This window comes from Boleophthalmus pectinirostris, unplaced genomic scaffold, assembly GCF_026225935.1.
Source record: "Boleophthalmus pectinirostris isolate CB_2022bp ecotype Guang Dong unplaced genomic scaffold, ASM2622593v1 HiC_scaffold_10, whole genome shotgun sequence".
Classification (NCBI taxonomy): domain Eukaryota; kingdom Metazoa; phylum Chordata; class Actinopteri; order Gobiiformes; family Gobiidae; genus Boleophthalmus; species Boleophthalmus pectinirostris.
In genome coordinates this window covers 295,001-312,500 of record NW_026570971.1, presented here as the reverse complement: position 1 = coordinate 312,500, position 17,500 = coordinate 295,001, and the positions used below count along the sequence as shown (strand labels likewise).

The window sequence follows — 17,500 nt, the reverse complement described above, 5'->3', positions numbered from 1 at the left end:
ACACACTGACACACACTGACCAACACAGACTGACCAACCACACAGACTGACCAACACAGACTGACCTACACAGACTGACCAACACAGACTGCCAACACACTGACCACACAGACTGACCAACACACACTGACCAACACAGACTGACCAACACACACTGACCAACACACACTGAACACACTGACACTGACCAACACAGACTGACCAACACAGACTGACCTACACAGACTGACCAACACACACTGACCAACACAGACTGACACAGACTGACAACACAGACTGACCAACACACACTGACCAACACACACTGACCAACACACACTGACCAACACAGACTGACACAGACTGACCTACACAGACTGACCAACACACACTGACCAACACAGACTGACCAACACAGACTGACCAACACAGACTGACCAACACAGAGGACGAAATAATGACCCGACCTGAGAGAAAAACTCTTCCCTCGGACGCAGCAGGAGCCAGACTTTGATTTAATGAACAAAACTTTAACACTTTTACTTTAGTCTTTACGCACCGAGCGCCAGAGTGACCCGAGTCTGTGACCCGAGTCTGTGACCCGAGTCTGTGACCCGAGTCTGTGACCCGAGTCTGTGGACAACACGAAGTCTACTGCCCGAACCTGACCCCAACCAAAATCTTCCCTACATTTTTGTGTAATGTGGAACTGAGCACATCTCACAGACCCGCGCTCACAGACCCGCGCTCACAGACCCACACTCACAGACTCACAGACCCACACTCACAGACCCCACCACCCCACACAGACACAGACCCACACTCACAGACCCACACTCACAGACACACCACACTCACAGACCCACACTCACAGACCCACACTCACAGACACAGACACACACTCACAGACCCACACTCACAGACACAGACACACAGACCCACACTCACAGACCCAGACTCACAGACCCGCACTCACAGACCCGCGCTCACAGACCCGCGCTCACAGACCCACACTCACAGACACAGACACACAGACCCACACTCACAGACCCACACTCACAGACACAGACACACAGACCCACACTCACAGACCCACACTCACAGACCCAGACACACACAGACCCACACTCACAGACCCACACTCACAGACACACAGACACACAGACCCACACTCACAGACCCACACTCACAGACCCAGACACACAGACCCACACTCACAGACCGACACACACTCACAGACCCAGACCCACAGACCCGCACTCACAGACCCGCACTCACACTCACACAGACCCACACTCCACAGACACTCACAGACCCACCTCACAGACCACACTCACAGACACAGACACACAGACCCGCGCTCACAGACCCACACTCACAGACCCACACTCACAGACCCACACTCACAGACCCGCACTCACAGACCCGCACTCACAGACCCGCACTCACAGACCCGCACTCACAGACCCGCACTCACAGACCCACACTCACAGACCCCACACTCACAGACTCACAGACCCACACTCACAGACACACAGACCCACACTCACAGACTCACAGACCCACACAGACCCACACTCACAGACACAGACCCACACTCACACACTCACAGACCCACACTCACACTCACAGACACCCACAGACCCACACTCACAGACCCAGACTCACACTCACAGACCCACACTCACACTCACAGACCCACACTCACACTCACAGACCCACACTCACACTCACAGACACAGACACACACAGACCCACACTCACAGACCCACACTCACAGACCACACTCACAGACCCACACTCACACTCACAGACCCACACTCACACACCACACCACACTCACAGACACACACTCACAGACCACACTCACAGACACAGACACACAGACCCACACTCACAGACCCACACTCACAGACACAGCACACAGACCCACACTCACAGACCCCACACTCACAGACCCACACTCACACTCACACAGACCCACACTCACAGACCCACACTCACAGACCCACACTCACAGACCCACACTCACAGCTCACACTCACAGACCCGCTCACAGACCACACTCACCACCCACACTCACACTCACAGACCCACACTCACAGACCACACTCACAGACCCACACTCACAGACCCACACTCACAGACCCACACTCACACCCGCGCTCACACTCACAGACCCGCGCTCACACTCACAGACCCACACTCACAGACCCACACTCACAGACCCACACTCACAGACCCACACTCACAGACCCACACTCACAGACCCGCGCTCACACTCACAGACCCGCGCTCACAGACCCGCGCTCACAGACCCGCGCTCACAGACCCGCGCTCACAGACCCGCGCTCACAGACCCACACTCACAGACCCGCGCTCACACTCACAGACCCGCGCTCACAGACCCGCGCTCACAGACCCGCGCTCACAGACCCGCACTCACAGATTCAGCAGTTTGGATGTTTGGTGTGGACTTTTATTGGCAGAATAACATCTGTATCTGATGTGTTTCATGTTAAATCTGTGTCCTCGTGTCCTTCCCTCGCTCCTTTCGCTCTCCAGGGGAGGGCATCTGAATCTCTCGCACGCGCACATAATTTGCGCGTGCACGTATCTACGTGTATGTGCATAAATACAGGACCAGTCCACACACACTTCATAGACACACTTAAAAATATAGAGATAAAACTCTTGAAACAGTGAAAAAACACACGTGTTTTACTGCAAAGATGTGCTGCCTAAATATTATGAAATATGATTAAATGAAAAGATGAGTCATTGTTGTCACTTTTAGTTTTGTATTTATTTATTAAACGAGGTTTAATAAAGTCTTTAATAAAGTGTTTGTCGTGATCACGTGGTGCTGCGTGGAGCCTCCTCCCTCTGTCCCGCGGGTCTCAAACCCACTGATTATCGACTCATGTTTAGGGAAATCTCCTTCACCAGTCACTTTACCTGCTCCTTTTATGGTGAGGTGGAGGTGTGAGGGGGCGTGGTCTGTCCTTTTATGGTGAGGTGGAGGTGTGAGAGGGCGTGGTCTGTCCTTTTATGGTGAGGTGGAGGTGTGAGGGGGCGTGGTCTGTCCTTTTATGGTGAGGTGGAGGTGTGAGGGGGTTGCAGGTTTGGTTCGTGCGGTGGGTTTTCTAAATGTGGAGTTTGTGTGGCGCACGTCTGTCGTAGCTACAGACGAACGCACTAACTTACCACAACTCCTGCGCAGTTTTTATAAATGAGGCCCCAGGTCTGGACCAGGTCTAAACCAGGACTGAACCAGGACTAAAGCCGGTCTGTGTTTGCCTCTGGTCCAGGACTCGGTGTGGCTCGGACTCGGTGGTCGGTGGAGACTCGGTGTTGTTCCGTTCTGTTCCTGTTGGAGGCGCTGAGGAGCTGCAGGTCGAGTGCAGCAAACTCCAGGACGTCGTGAACAAGATGGTGAGTCTGAAACGAGACGCTCCAGGACCTGCTTGTTTGTTTGTTTTTTGTTTGTTTGTTTTTTGTTTGTTTTTTTGTTTGTTTGTTTGTTTGTTGTTTGTTTGTTTTTTGTTTGTTTTTTTTGTTTGTTTGTTTTTGTTTTTTGTTTGTTTGTTTTTTGTTTGTTTGTTTGTTTGTTTGTTTTTTGTTTGTTTGTTTGTTTGTTTGTTTGTTTGTTTTTGTTTGTTTTTTGTTTGTTTTTTGTTTGTTTGTTTGTGCTGCAGGTGTCGGTTTCATTGAAATGTGGAGGAGCAAGAACTTTAAAAACAAACTGGTTTAGTCCTGGTTTAGTTCTGGTTTAGTCCTGGTTTAGTCCTGGTTTAGTCCTGGTTTAGTCCTGGTTTAGTTCTGGTTTAGTCCTGGTCTAACCGTGGTCTTGTGTCCTGCTTTAGTCCAGTTTGGTTCTGAAGTTGGACCGGTTGTTGGACTCTCACTCTGGACTCTTGGATCTGGACCAGTTCAGGACCCAAGGCCAGACCCTGCCCCTGTTCCAGACCTGGACCACAGCAGACTTTGGTGAGTCCAGCTTTAGTCCTGGTTTAGTTCTGGTTCAGTCCTGGTTTAGTCCTGGTTCAGTCCTGGTTTAGTCTTGGTTTAGTCCTGGTTCAGTCCTGGTTTAGTCCTGGTTTAGTCCTGGTTTAGTCCTGGTTTTCCTGGTTTAGTCCTGGTTTAGTCCTGGTTTACCTGGTTAGTCCTGGTTTAGTCCTGGTTTAGTCCTGGTTTAGTCCTGGTCCTGGTTTAGTCCTGGTTTAGTCCTGGTTTAGACCTGGTTTAGTCCTGGTTTAGTCCTGGACCTGGTTTAGTCCTGGTTTAGTCCTGGTTTAGTCCTGGTTCAGTCCTGGTTCAGTCCTGGTTTTAGTTCCTGGTTTAGTTTAGTCCTGGTTTAGTCCTGGTTTAGACCTGGTTTAGTCCTGGTTTAGTCCTGGTTTTCTGGTTTAGTCTGGTTTAGTCCTGGTTTAGTCCTGGTTTAGACCTGGTTTAGACCTGGTTTAGTCCTGGTTTAGTCCTGGTTTCAGTCCTGGTTCAGTCCTGGTTAGTCCTGGTTTAGTTCTGGTTTAGTCCTGGTTTAGTCCTGGTTTAGTCCTGGTTTAGACCTGGTTTAGACCTGATTTAGTGGTTTAGACCTGGTTTAGTCCTGGTTTTACCTGGTTTAGTCCTGGTTTAGTCCTGGTTTAGTTTAGTCCTGGTTTAGTCCTGGTTTAGTCCTGGTTTAGTCCTGGTTTAGTCCTGGTTTAGTTTAGTTCTGGTTTAGTCCTGGTTCAGTCCTGGTTTCAGTCCTGGTTTAGTCCTGGTTTAGTCCTGGTTCAGTCCCGGTTTAGTCCCGGTTTAGTCCCGGTTCAGTCCCGGTTTAGTCCCGGTTCAGTCCCGGTTTAGTCCCGGTTCAGTCCCGGTTTAGTCCCGGTTCAGTCCTGGTTCAGTCCCGGTTTAGTTCTGGTTCAGTCCTGGTTTAGTCCTGGTTTAGTCCTGGTTCAGTCCTGGTTTAGTCCTGGTTTAGTCCTGGTTAATTCCTGGTTCAGTCCTGGTTCAGTCCTGGTTTAGTTCTGGTTCAGTCCTGGTTTAGTCCTGGTTTAGTTCTGGTTCAGTCCTGGTTTAGTCCTGGTTTAGTTCTGGTTTCAGTCCTGGTTTAGTCCTGGTTTAGTTCTGGTTCAGTCCTGGTTTAGTCCTGGTTTAGTTCTGGTTCAGTTCTGGTTCAGTCCTGGTTCAGTCCTGGTTTAGTCCTGGTTCAGTCCTGGTTTAGTCCTGGTTTAGTCCTGGTTTAGACCTGGTTTAGACCTGGTTTAGACCTGTTTTAGTCCTGGTTTAGTCCTGGTTTAGTCCTGGTTTAGTCCTGGTTTAGACCTGGTTTACCTGGTTTTCCTGGTTTAGTCCTTGGTTTAGACCTGGTTTAGACCTGGTTTAGTCCTGGTTTTAGAGTCCTGGTTTAGACCTGGTTTAGTCCTGGTTTAGTCCTGGTTTAGACCTGGTTTAGACCTGGTTTCCTGGTTTAGTCCTGGTTTTAGTCCTGGTTTAGACCTGGTTTAGTCCTGGTTTAGTCCTGGTTTAGTCCTGGTTTAGTCCTGGTTTAGTCCTGGTTTAGTCCTGGTTTAGTCCTGGTTTAGTCCTGGTTTAGTCCTGGTTTAGTCCTGGTTTAGTCCTGGTTTAGTCCTGGTTTAGACCTGGTTTAGTCCTGGTTTAGTCCTGGTTTAGTCCTGGTTTAGTTCTGGTTCTTGAAGCTCAGACTTTGTGCGTTTGTTTCTTTAAAGTTTCTTGTTGTATATTTTATTTAATTTGATTTTTTTGGGGCAGAGTTTTGGGCGAGTTCGGTCCGGTCCTGGTTCAGGTCTGAGTTGGACCTGAAGACCCTGATCCTCCAGGACTTGGCCCACTGCGAGAGTCCGGACATGATCCTGGTCTACCTGAGTCTGTGGCTCCACCAGCCCCACATCCCGGTCCAGACCAGACTCGGACTCGAGGCACTTCTACTGGAGACCGGCCACCGGGACCTCAGAGACCGAGACCTCAGAGACCGAGACCGGGACCTCAGAGACCGAGACCTCAGAGACCGAGACCGGGACCTCAGAGACCGAGACCTCAGAGACCGAGACCGGGACCTCAGAGACCGAGACCTCAGAGACCGAGACCGGGACCTCAGAGACCGAGACCTCAGAGACCGAGACCGGGACCTCAGAGACCGAGACCGGGACCTCAGAGACCGAGACCTCTGAGACTGAGACCGGGACCTCAGAGACCGAGACCGGGACCTCAGAGACCGAGACCGGGACCTCAGAGACCGAGACCTCTGAGACTGAGACCGGGACCTCAGAGACCGAGACCTCTGAGACTGAGACCGGGACCTCAGAGACCGAGACCGGGACCTCTGAGACTGAGACCGAGACCGAGACCTCTGAGACCGAGACTGGGACCTCAGAGACCGAGACCGGGACCTCTGAGACTGAGACCGAGACCTCTGAGACCGAGACTGGGACCTCAGAGACCGAGACCGGGACCTCAGAGACCGAGACCGGGACCTCTGAGACCGAGACCGGGACCTCAGAGACCGAGACCGGGACCTCTGAGACTGAGACCGAGACCGAGACCTCTGAGACCGAGACTGGGACCTCAGAGACCGAGACCGGGACCACTGAGACCGAGACCGAGACCTCTGAGACCGAGACTGGGACCTCTGAGACTGAGACCGAGACCGAGACCTCTGAGACCGAGACCGGGACCTCAGAGACCGAGACCGGGACCTCAGAGACCGAGACCGGGACCTCAGAGACCGAGACCGGGACCTCAGAGACCGAGACCGGACCTCAGAGACCGAGACCGGGACCTCAGAGACCGAGACCTCAGAGACCAAGACCGGGACCTCCGAGACCGAGACTGGGACCTCAGAGACCGAGACTGGGACCTCAGAGACCGAGACTGGGACCTCAGAGACCGAGACTGGGACCTCTGAGACCGAGACCTCAGAGACCGGGACCTCAGAGACCGGGACCGGGACCTCAGAGACCGAGACCTCAGAGACCGAGACCGGGACCTCAGAGACCGAGACCGGGACCTCAGAGACCGAGACCGGGACCTCAGAGACCGAGACTGGGACCTCAGAGACCGAGACCGAGACCTCTGAGACCGAGACCGGGACCTCTGAGACTGGCTCCAAACCGGGTCTAACACGGGTCCAGACCTCGTGACAGGGTCTGGACCTGACCTAGTTTAGTCCTGGTTCATCCTGGTCCTGTTTATATTTGTGTTTGTGAACCTGATCCGGTCCAAGTCCTGGTCTGGTCCCGGTTTAGTCTGAGCTGGTGACAGTTACATAAGACGACTCTGCCGCTATGTTCAGTATGTGACACCGGACCCCCCCCCCCCCACCACACACACACACACACACACACACACACACACACACACACACACACCCACACACACACACACACACACACACACACACACACACACACACACACACACACACACACGGTGGGGGGGGCAGGGGGAGGGTCTCGGTCTCAGGTTTATAAAAGACCTCAGAGTCCAGAGACCGGAGTTTGGCCGAAAGAGCTTCTGACCAGACCAGAACCGGACCAGCATCAAACCACCATCAGGACCAAGAACTGGACCAAGAACCAGGACCAAGAACTGGACCAGATTTCCTCCAGGACCTGAAGAAACTCATCTGTGGACCTGAGGACTGAACCAGGTCTAAATCAGGTCTAAACCAGGTCTAAACCAGGTCTAAACCAGGATCTCGTCTGGACTTTGATCTTGTTTTTTTGTTGTTGATTTTTGAGGCTCGTCGATAATTGTCAATTTTTCAGAATTGATTTGCATTTTGAGCCAAACGACGAAGAGCTGCACCTGTCACACCTGCCCCTGTCACCTGTCACCTCTGTCACCTGTCACCTGCCCCTCTGTCCCTGTTGTCCGTCTCCTGATTGGCTCCTGAGATGCTGCTGTCCCCGCCCCCTCCCTCGGCCCTGTCGCCGCCCCCTCTGGCCCCGCCCCCTGCGGTCCTGCGGGAGGCGGAGCGCGGCGTGTTCGCGTTCTACGTGCTGGTGCGGGACGGCGCCCCCGTGTGGCGTCTGGAAGAGGCGCGGCGTCTGGAGGTGCGGGTGTGGGACGGGGGGCGGGGCCAGCTGGCGCCGCTGTCCCCGGGGCAGGCGCTCGTGTACGCGCTCGTGCACGACCGCTCGGACTACGCCGCCGCCCTCCTGCGGCGCCACGGCCTCGCCGCGCTCACGCCCGAACCCTGCGCCTTCTGCACGCGCTCAGTAGGACCCGTGCACCTGCGGCTCGCCGTCCGCTACGACCGACAGGAGGCGCTGCGCCTCATCCTGGACACGCTCACGGTGAGTCTGGTCCGGTCCCGGTCTAGTCCTGGTCTAAACCTGGTCTAGTCCTGGTCTAAACCTGGTCTAGTCCTGGTCTAAACCTGGTCTGGTCCCGGTCTAACCCGGTCTGTCCATGGTCTTAGTCCCGGTCTGTCTGAGGTCTTAGTCCCGGTCTTGGTCCCGGTCTAACCCGGTCTGTCTCTGGTCCGGTCCAGGCGAGTCTGTCTCCGGGGGACGTGTCTTCGTACCTGGACTCTCGGGCGTTCTGTTCTCACCTGGACGGCGGCGACGCGGCGGTGGCGGTCGCCGTGGCGATGGGGCGCTCGCGGTGCCTGCTGATGCTGTTGGCGTCCGGCGCCGCGGCGACGGGGCTGGAGGCGGGGCTTCGGCGGCTGGAGGCGGGGCCGGAGGCGGGCCGGGGGGCGGAGCGAGAGGCCCTCAGGTGCGTGTATTTCCTGCTGCTGTTCGGACACGCCCCCTCGCCGCGCCCCCTGGAGGCGGGGCTCAGGGGCGTTCTGGGAGAGCCGCTCTTCCATTGGCTGTCGGGTCGGGCCCCACCCACTCTCCTCCTGCACGCGCTCAGAAGCATCGCCCGGACGGCGCCGGAATCCATCACCAAACTGCCCCCGGGACTTTTGTAGTACAAAGACTCCTGTAAGAACTACAACTACTGCTACTGCTACTACTACTACTACTACTACTACTACTACTACTACTACTACTACTGCTACTACTACTACTACTACTACTACTACTACTACTACTACTACTACTACTACTACTACTACTACTACTACTGCTGCTACTACTACTACTACTACTACTACTACTACTACTACTACTACTACTACTACTACTACTACTACTGACTACTACTACTACTGCTACTACTACTACTTCTACTGCTACTACTACTACTACTACTACTGCTACTGCTACTTCTACTGCTACTGCTACTACTACTACTACTGCTACTACTACTACTACTACTACTACTACTACTACTACTACTACTGCTACTACTACTACTACTACTACTGCTACTACTACTACTGCTACTGCTACTACTTCTGCTACTGCTACTACTACTACTGCTACTACTACTACTACTACTACTACTACTACTACTACTTCTGCTACTGCTACTGCTACTACTACTACTACTACTACTGCTACTGCTACTACTTCTGCTACTGCTACTACTACTACTGCTACTACTACTACTACTACTACTACTACTACTACTACTACTGCTACTGCTACTGCTACTACTACTACTACTACTACTGCTACTACTACTACTACTGCTACTACTACTTCTACTCGTGCAGTAGTAAACTGTCCCTGGATTCCTTCGAGTACAATAAGTTCTTCAGTAAAACTTCCACCTGCCGACACCACAGACTTTTATGTAAATAAAGTGTAAATACTGACTCCTCCCCCTCCGCCCCTGACTCCTCCCCCTCTGCTCCTGACTCCTCCCCCTCTGCCCCTGACTCCTCCGCCCCTGACCCCTCCTCCCCTGACTCCTCCCCCTCCGCCCCTGACTCCTCCCCCTGTTGATTTGTAAATATTTGTAAATAAACAAAGTCGTGATTCAGTCTCATGTTTTATTTCTGGAGCCACAGAATCTGAGCCGTTTTTTTTCTCCCGTTTTAAAATAAGAAAAAATCATCTGAAACATGACACGAGTTACAGTTAAAATGACTTGAGTTACAGTTAAAATGACTTGAGTTAGGGTTGGTACAAGTTTTCATCCAGGAGGAGGAAATCTCACGACTTTCAACAGGCCCAAAGTTCGGCCTCTGTCGCTGTAAATAAAGACGTTTTAGTCACATTTGTGATAAACTCTAAAAACTCCAGATCAGAGTCTGACCTTTGACCTCTGCTCCAGACGACAGCCGTACAGGTCAGAGGTCAGAGGTCAGTAGAGCATCACTGACCACGTTTACATGAGAGATTTAATTCTGAATCAAAATCATTTAATTGTGAATAAAATTTAATTTGTCTTTCAAACGTCCGAACACTTAATTCCAACTAAAAAAGTTGATTGTGAATTAAACTTCATAGTGAAGTAACTGGTTTCTTCTCATTTTAAAGCTGCATGAATTTCTTCGTGAGTTTCTTCAGAATAATCCCGGTGGTTCGGCTCGTGCTTCTGATCCAGACTCAATCCAGAGAGAATTCTCCGGAACCACGTCGGGTCCAAATGTTCTGGACGGTGTTTGTGTCGGTGGAGGAACCACAAACCAGACGACAGAAAAGACACGAGCAGTTCAAGTGTTTGTGTTTAAATCTGTTGGTGTTTCTGTCCAATCAGAACCTCCCCCAGACGCTCACACACAGGAAATCAAAAACATCTCACCAGTTTAACACCAAACAACAAGAAACATCATTATTATTATTATTATTATTATTATTTATTTACATGGAAACAAGATGAGATTTGAATTCAGAATTTGAAAAACCTCATGTAAACGTGTAAATCTGACCAACAACAAAGACCCCGCCCCCTTTTCTGTGGCCGCAGACGCCTCCAACCAGAGACGAGACCAGGGCCAAATGAAGCTCATGGGGGGCAGCAGGAACAGAAGTCGGGGCAGATGAAGCTTTTGTTCCACAGTTTCTTAATTTAATTTCCTCTGGACAAACTTTTACAGTTTTGATTCTTTTTACAAACTTGAACCGTTTCACATTTGACAAAAATGGCAACAAAACATGAAAAAACAAAACAAAACATGAAATAAAATGTAAACTAAAGACAGAGTGACCCCTGCAGGTCCAACAGTGAAGTGCAGTTTGACTAAAGTGCTTCCACAAACCACAAACCCACAAAAGTTCAGATTTCACTTTGACGTCAGAGTTTATCCCTTTTTCTCCCAAACACTTTTCACATTTAAATCACAGACTCCATTTCCCATCAGCCCCCTCTCCACCTCCACACTTCTATCACTAAAGACGTGTCTTCATAAACTACACAGGAACTCCATTTCCCATGAGGCTTTGCTCCTGAGTTCCATTTTAGATTCAGTAACGTTTGGTTTAGTTCAGTGTTTAATCGTGTCAAGTTCCCTTTAAAACAAACTACATTTCCCATGAGGCCTTGCTCCCGGCGCTCAGAGGTTAGACGAGCTCCTATTGGCCGTTTTAAACGTTAGACTTTAATGTTAAAGTTACATTTGTGAGAAATATTTAAATTAGAGAAAACTCTGCTCCTATTGGTCCACGTGAGTCGCCGCTCTCTTCTCATTGGCTGCGTGTGCGTCAGATGAGCTCCCATTCGTCGTCGCCGTCCTCCGCGCTCAGTGATGTCACCGAGGGGGCGTGGCCTCTGTTGGCGGAGGAGGTGGGGCCAGGGCAATGTGGGAGGAGCTTCGTTAAACGGCGAGACAAAAGTCCATTTGGTGTCACGGCCCAGAGCTCGTCTCCCGGGGTCACTGCGGAAAAACCAACGCCACATCGTTACGCCGGAGCCGACAGGACCGACAGGAGCCGACAGGACCCGACAGGACCCGACAGGAGCCGACTGGACCCGACAGGACCCGACAGGAGCAGGCAGGAGCCGACAGGACCCGACAGGAGCACTCACCCGTCGGGCAGGAGCACTCACCCGTCAGACAGGAGCACTCACCCGTCAGGCAGGAGCACTCACCCGTCAGACAGGAGCACTCACCCGTCAGGCAGGAGCACTCACCCGTCAGGCAGGAGCACTCACCCGTCAGACAGGAGCACTCACCCGTCAGACAGGAGCACTCACCCGTCAGGCAGGAGCACTCACCCGTCAGACAGGAGCACTCACCCGTCAGACAGGAGCACTCACCCGTCAGACAGGAGCACTCACCCGTCAGGCAGGAGCACTCACCCGTCAGGCAGGAGCACTCACCCGTCAGACAGGAGCACTCACCCGTCAGGCAGGAGCACTCACCCGTCAGACAGGAGCACTCACCCGTCAGACAGGAGCACTCACCTGTCAGGCAGGAGCAGGTCCCGGGGCTGCGTCTCCAATAATCTCCTGCACAGTTTTTCTGTGAGACGCCGACTCTCCGAGAAACTTCTCCATTTACACCACGAACCCAAACCGAGTCCAGACCCAACAGGACCTGAGCCACCAGAAGACCTACAACCAGACCCCAACCAGACCACAGACCAGGGTTAGACCAGGTGTTTGACTCGTGTTTGTGTTTGTTATATATATATATATATATATATATATATATATACACACACATATATATATATATATATATTTATATATTTTGTATATTTATATATTTGTATATTTATATATTTGTATATTTGTATATTTATATATTGTATATTATATATTTGTATATGATATATATATTGTATATTTTTATATATTTGTATATTATATATTTATATATTTATATATTTGTATATTTGTATATTTATATATTTGTATATTTGTATATTTATATATTTATATATTTGTATATTTGTATATTTATATATTTGTATATTTGTATATTTATATATTTGTATATATACGTGTATACACACATGTATATATTCATATATAAATAAGTATTTGAACACGTGTCCATTGATTTCTGATCGTCAGACGTGTTTGTCGCCTTTAAAAAGTCCAACCTCCTCCTATGATCCTGCACCAGATGTTCCTGTTTGAAGTCGTTCGCTGCATAAACACACATGTCCACCTCACACACTCCAACTACCAACACGACCAAGACCAAGGAGATCCAGGAGATCCAGGAGATCCAGGAGCTCCAGGAGATCCAGATCCAGGAGATCCAGGAGATCCAGGAGATCCAGGAGCTCCAGGAGATCCAGGAGATCCAGGAGCTCCAGGAGATCCAGGAGCTCCAGGAGATCCAGGAGACCCAGGAGATCCAGGAGCTCCAGGAGATCCAGGAGATCCAGGAGCTCCAGGAGATCCAGGAGATCCAGGAGATCCAGGAGCTCCAGGAGCTCCAGGAGATCCAGGAGATGTCCACAGACACCAGAGACAAAAGCGTCCGCGTCCAGGAGGCTGGCTGCTACAGGGAAACTGCCGAGCAGCTTGGTGAGAAAAGATCCACTGTTGGAGCATCATTAGAAAATGGAAGAAGCTAAACATGATGGTCAGTCGCCCTCGGACCGAGGCTCCACACAAGATCTCACCTCGTGGAGTCTCAGTGATCCTCAGATCATTGAGACTTAGGATGAAGGTGAAGAATCAGCCCAGAACGACACGGGAGGAGCTGCTCCATGACCTGAAAAGAGCTGGGACCAGCGTCTCCAAGGTGTTGGTCACACACAAAGACATAATCATGGTTTAAAATCATGTACGACACAGAAGGTTCTTCTGCTTAAACCAGCTCATGTCAAGGCCCGTCTGAAGTTCACCAACGACCGGCTGGATGATCTAGAGTCATGGAGAAAGTCATGTGGTCAGATGAGACCAACATAGAACTTTTTGGTCATAATTCCATTAACCGTGTTTGGAGGAAGAAGAACGATGAGGACCATCCCAAGAACATCTCCGGACTGTGAAGGACGGGGGGGGGGGGGGGGGTTCTGCACATGGGACGGGGCCACTGCTCTGGATTAAGGAGACGACGACCGGGGCCATGTGTTGTGAGATTTTGGGGAACAACCTCCTTCCCTCAGTTAGAGCGTTGAAGATGTGTCGAGGCTGAGTCCAACATGACAATGACCCGAAGCACACGGCCAGGAGAACCAAGGAGAACCAAAAAGAACCAAGGAGAACCAAAAAGAACCAAGGAGAACCAAAAAGAACCAAGAAGAACCAAAAGGAATCAAGAAGAACCAAGGAGAACCAAAAAGAACCAAGGAGAACCAAAAAGAACCAAAAAGAATCAAAAAGAACCAAGCAGAACCAAAAAGAACCAAGGAGATCCAAAAAGAACCAAGGAGAACCAAAAAGAACCAAGAAGAACCAAAAGGAATCAAGAAGAACCAAGGAGAACCAAAAAGAACCAAGGAGAACCAAAAAGAACCAAGAAGAACCAAAAGGAATCAAGAAGAACCAAAAAGAACCAAGGAGAACCAAAAAGAACCAAAAAGAATCAAAAAGAACCAAGCAGAACCAAAAAGAACCAAGGAGATCCAAAAAGAACCAAGGAGAACCAAAAGGAATCAAGAAGAACCAAGGAGAACCAAAAAGAACCAAGGAGAACCAAAAAGAACCAAAAAGAATCAAAAAGAACCAAGCAGAACCAAAAAGAACCAAGGAGATCCAAAAAGAACCAAGGAGAACCAAAAAGAACCAAGGAGAACCAAAAAGAACCAAGGAGAACCAAAAAGAACCAAGGAGATTCAAAAAGAACCAAGGAGAACCAAAAAGAACCAAGGAGATCCAAAAAGAACCAAGGAGAACCAAAAAGAACCAAGGAGATCCAAAAAGAACCAAGGAGAACCAAAAAGAACCAAGGAGAACCAAAAAGAACCAAAAAGAATCAAGAAGAACCAAGGAGAACCAAAAAGAACCAAAAAGAATCAAGAAGAACCAAGGAGAACCAAAAAGAACCAAGGAGTGGCTCTGGAAGAGGCACGTCAATGTTCTGGCCCAGTCAGTCTCCAGACCTAAACCCAAGAGAAAATCTTTGGAGGAAGCTCAAACTCCGAGCTTCTCAGCGACAGCCCAGAGCTGTGACTGATGTAGAGCAGATCTGTGGAGGAGCGAGCCAGACTCCTCCTGCAGTGTGTGAAAACCTGCTGAAAAACCACAGGAAACGTTTGACTTCTGTAACTGCAGACAAAGTCTCCTGTACCAAAGATGAACTCTGATGTTCTCAGGAGTTTAAATCTTTATTTGCAGCAGAAACAAACAAATAAATAATTACAAAATCAGACGTTGTGATTTGAGGATTTTTGTTTTCAGATTCTGTCACAGTCGACATGAACCAAGAGGAACATCTCCCAGTCTCCACGACTGGAGGAGGGAGAAGATGGAAAATAACAGAGTTTAAATACTTCATTTCCTCACTGTATAAAGTCCAGTTATACCTGTGTGTGTATTTGTATATATGTGTATATATATTTGTATATTTGTGTATATATTTTGAGTATACACACAGTAGAGTTGTACCTGTGTGTGTGTATATATATATATATTGTATATATATTTGTGTATATATTTTGTGTATATACACAGTAGAGTTGTACCTGTGTGTGTGTATATATATATATATATGTATTGTATATATATTTGTGTATATATTTTGTGTATACACACAGTAGAGTTGTACCTGTGTGTGTATTGTGTGTGTATATATATATATATATATATATATAGTGTATATATATTTGTGTATATATTTTGTGTATATACACAGTAGAGTTGTACCTGTGTGTGTATTTGTGTGTGTATATATATATATAGTGTATATATATTTGTGTATATATTTTGTGTATACACACAGTAGAGTTGTACCTGTGTGTGTATTTGTGTGTGTATATATATATATATATAGTGTATATATATTTGTGTATATATAGTGTATATATATTTGTGTATATATAGTGTATATATATTTGTGTATATATAGTGTATATATATTTGTGTGTATATTTTGTGTATACACACAGTAGAGTTGTACCTGTGTGTGTATTTGTGTGTGTGTATATATATATAGTGTATATATATTTGTGTATATATAGTGTATATATATTTGTGTATATATAGTGTATATATATTTGTGTATATATAGTATATATATATAGTGTATATATTGTGTATATATAGTGTATATATATTTTGTATATATTTGTGTATACACACAGTAGAGTTGTACCTGTGTGTGTATTTGTGTGTGTGTATATATTAGTGTATATATATTTGTGTATATATAGTGTATATATTTGTGTATATTAGTGTTATATTTGTGTATATTTTGTGTATACACACAGTAGAGTTGTACCTGTGTGTGTATTTGTGTGTGTGTATATTATATATATAGTGTATATATATTTGTATATATATAGTGTATATATATTGTGTATATTTTGTGTATACACACAGTAGAGTTGTACCTGTGTGTTGTGTGTGTGTATATATATATATATAGTGTATATATATTTGTGTATATATTTTGTGTATACACACAGTAGAGTTGTACCTGTGTGTGTGTGTGTGTGTATATATATAGTGTATATATATTTGTGTATATATAGTGTATATATATTTGTGTATATATTTTGTGTATACACACAGTAGAGTTGTACCTGTGTGTGTATTTGTGTGTGTATATATATAGTGTATATATATTTGTGTATATATAGTGTATATATATTTGTGTGTATATTTTGTGTATACACACAGTAGAGTTGTACCTGGTACGTGGTCCCAGCCGGTGCCCACAGGCATCTCGTCGCTCAGTCCACTTCGTACAAACACGGCTCCTCTGTTGTCGAGCGCCCAAAGCCTCCGGTCACACGGACTGTTCACGATGTGAACCAAGTGAACCCCGACGGGCTGGAACCAAGACCAAGACTAACTCAGAACTAAACCAGGACTATCTCAGAACTACACCAGGACTATCTCAGAACTAAACCAGGACTATCTCAGAACTAAACCAAGACTATCTCAGAACTAAACCAGGACTATCTCAGAACTAAACCAGGACTATCTCAGAACTAAACCAGGACTATCTCAGAACTAAACCAAGACTAACTCAGAACTAAACCAGGACTATCTCAGAACTAAACCAGGACTATCTCAGAACTACACCAGGACTATCTCAGAACTAAACCAGGACTATCTCAGAACTAAACCAGGACTATCTCAGAACTAAACCAGGACTATCTCAGAACTAACCAGGACTATCTCAGAACTAAACCAGGACTATCTCAGAACTAAACCAGGACTATCTCAGAACTAAACCAGGACTATCTCAGAACTACAGAACTAACCAGGACTATCTCAGAACTAAACCAGGACTATCTCAGAACTAAACCAGGACTATCTCAGAACTAAACCAGGACTATCTCAGAACTACACCAGGACTATCTCAGAACTAAACCAGGACTATCTCAGAACTAAACCAGGACTATCTCAGAACTAAACCAGGACTATCACAGAACTAAACCAGGACTATCTCAGAACTAAACCAGGACTATCTCAGAACTAAACCAGGACTATCTCAGAAACTACACCAGGACTATCTCAGAACTACACCAGGACTATCTCAGAACTAAACCAGGACTATCACAGAACTAAACCAGGACTATCTCAAAACTACACCAGGACT

General features: G+C 47.9%; 3 protein-coding genes across 5 annotated transcripts in view; 2 read left to right on the top strand and 1 right to left on the bottom strand.

Annotated features, from left to right (window-relative positions):
- The window catches only part of cinp (cyclin-dependent kinase 2 interacting protein), a 16,655-nt gene extending 9,410 nt beyond the window's left edge, over positions 1 to 7,245 (top strand). The window contains exons 3-6 of the mRNA XM_055160541.1: positions 3,291 to 3,414; positions 3,846 to 3,969; positions 5,740 to 6,036; positions 7,211 to 7,245. Of these exons, the coding sequence (XP_055016516.1) occupies positions 3,291 to 3,414; positions 3,846 to 3,969; positions 5,740 to 6,036; positions 7,211 to 7,245 (580 nt within the window). The remainder of the gene's footprint in view (positions 1 to 3,290; positions 3,415 to 3,845; positions 3,970 to 5,739; positions 6,037 to 7,210) is intronic.
- LOC129409760 (ankyrin repeat domain-containing protein 9-like) lies at positions 7,013 to 9,141 on the top strand. Its single transcript, XM_055156390.1, has 2 exons — positions 7,013 to 8,285; positions 8,483 to 9,141. The coding sequence occupies exons 1-2, from the start codon at positions 7,884 to 7,886 to the stop codon at positions 8,906 to 8,908; spliced, it is 828 nt and encodes a 275-aa protein (XP_055012365.1). The 5' UTR covers positions 7,013 to 7,883; the 3' UTR covers positions 8,909 to 9,141.
- A 722-nt stretch (positions 9,142 to 9,863) lies between these two features.
- The window catches only part of tecpr2 (tectonin beta-propeller repeat containing 2), a 26,192-nt gene continuing 18,555 nt past the window's right edge, over positions 9,864 to 17,500 (bottom strand). For all 3 annotated transcript variants that reach the window (XM_055156377.1, XM_055156382.1, XM_055156374.1), the window contains exons 24-26: positions 16,584 to 16,725; positions 12,235 to 12,384; positions 9,864 to 11,704 (exon numbers count right to left, since the gene is read on the bottom strand). In XM_055156377.1, coding sequence (XP_055012352.1) covers positions 11,532 to 11,704; positions 12,235 to 12,384; positions 16,584 to 16,725 — 465 coding nt within the window. In that variant the 3' untranslated portion in view covers positions 9,864 to 11,531. The remainder of the gene's footprint in view (positions 11,705 to 12,234; positions 12,385 to 16,583; positions 16,726 to 17,500) is intronic.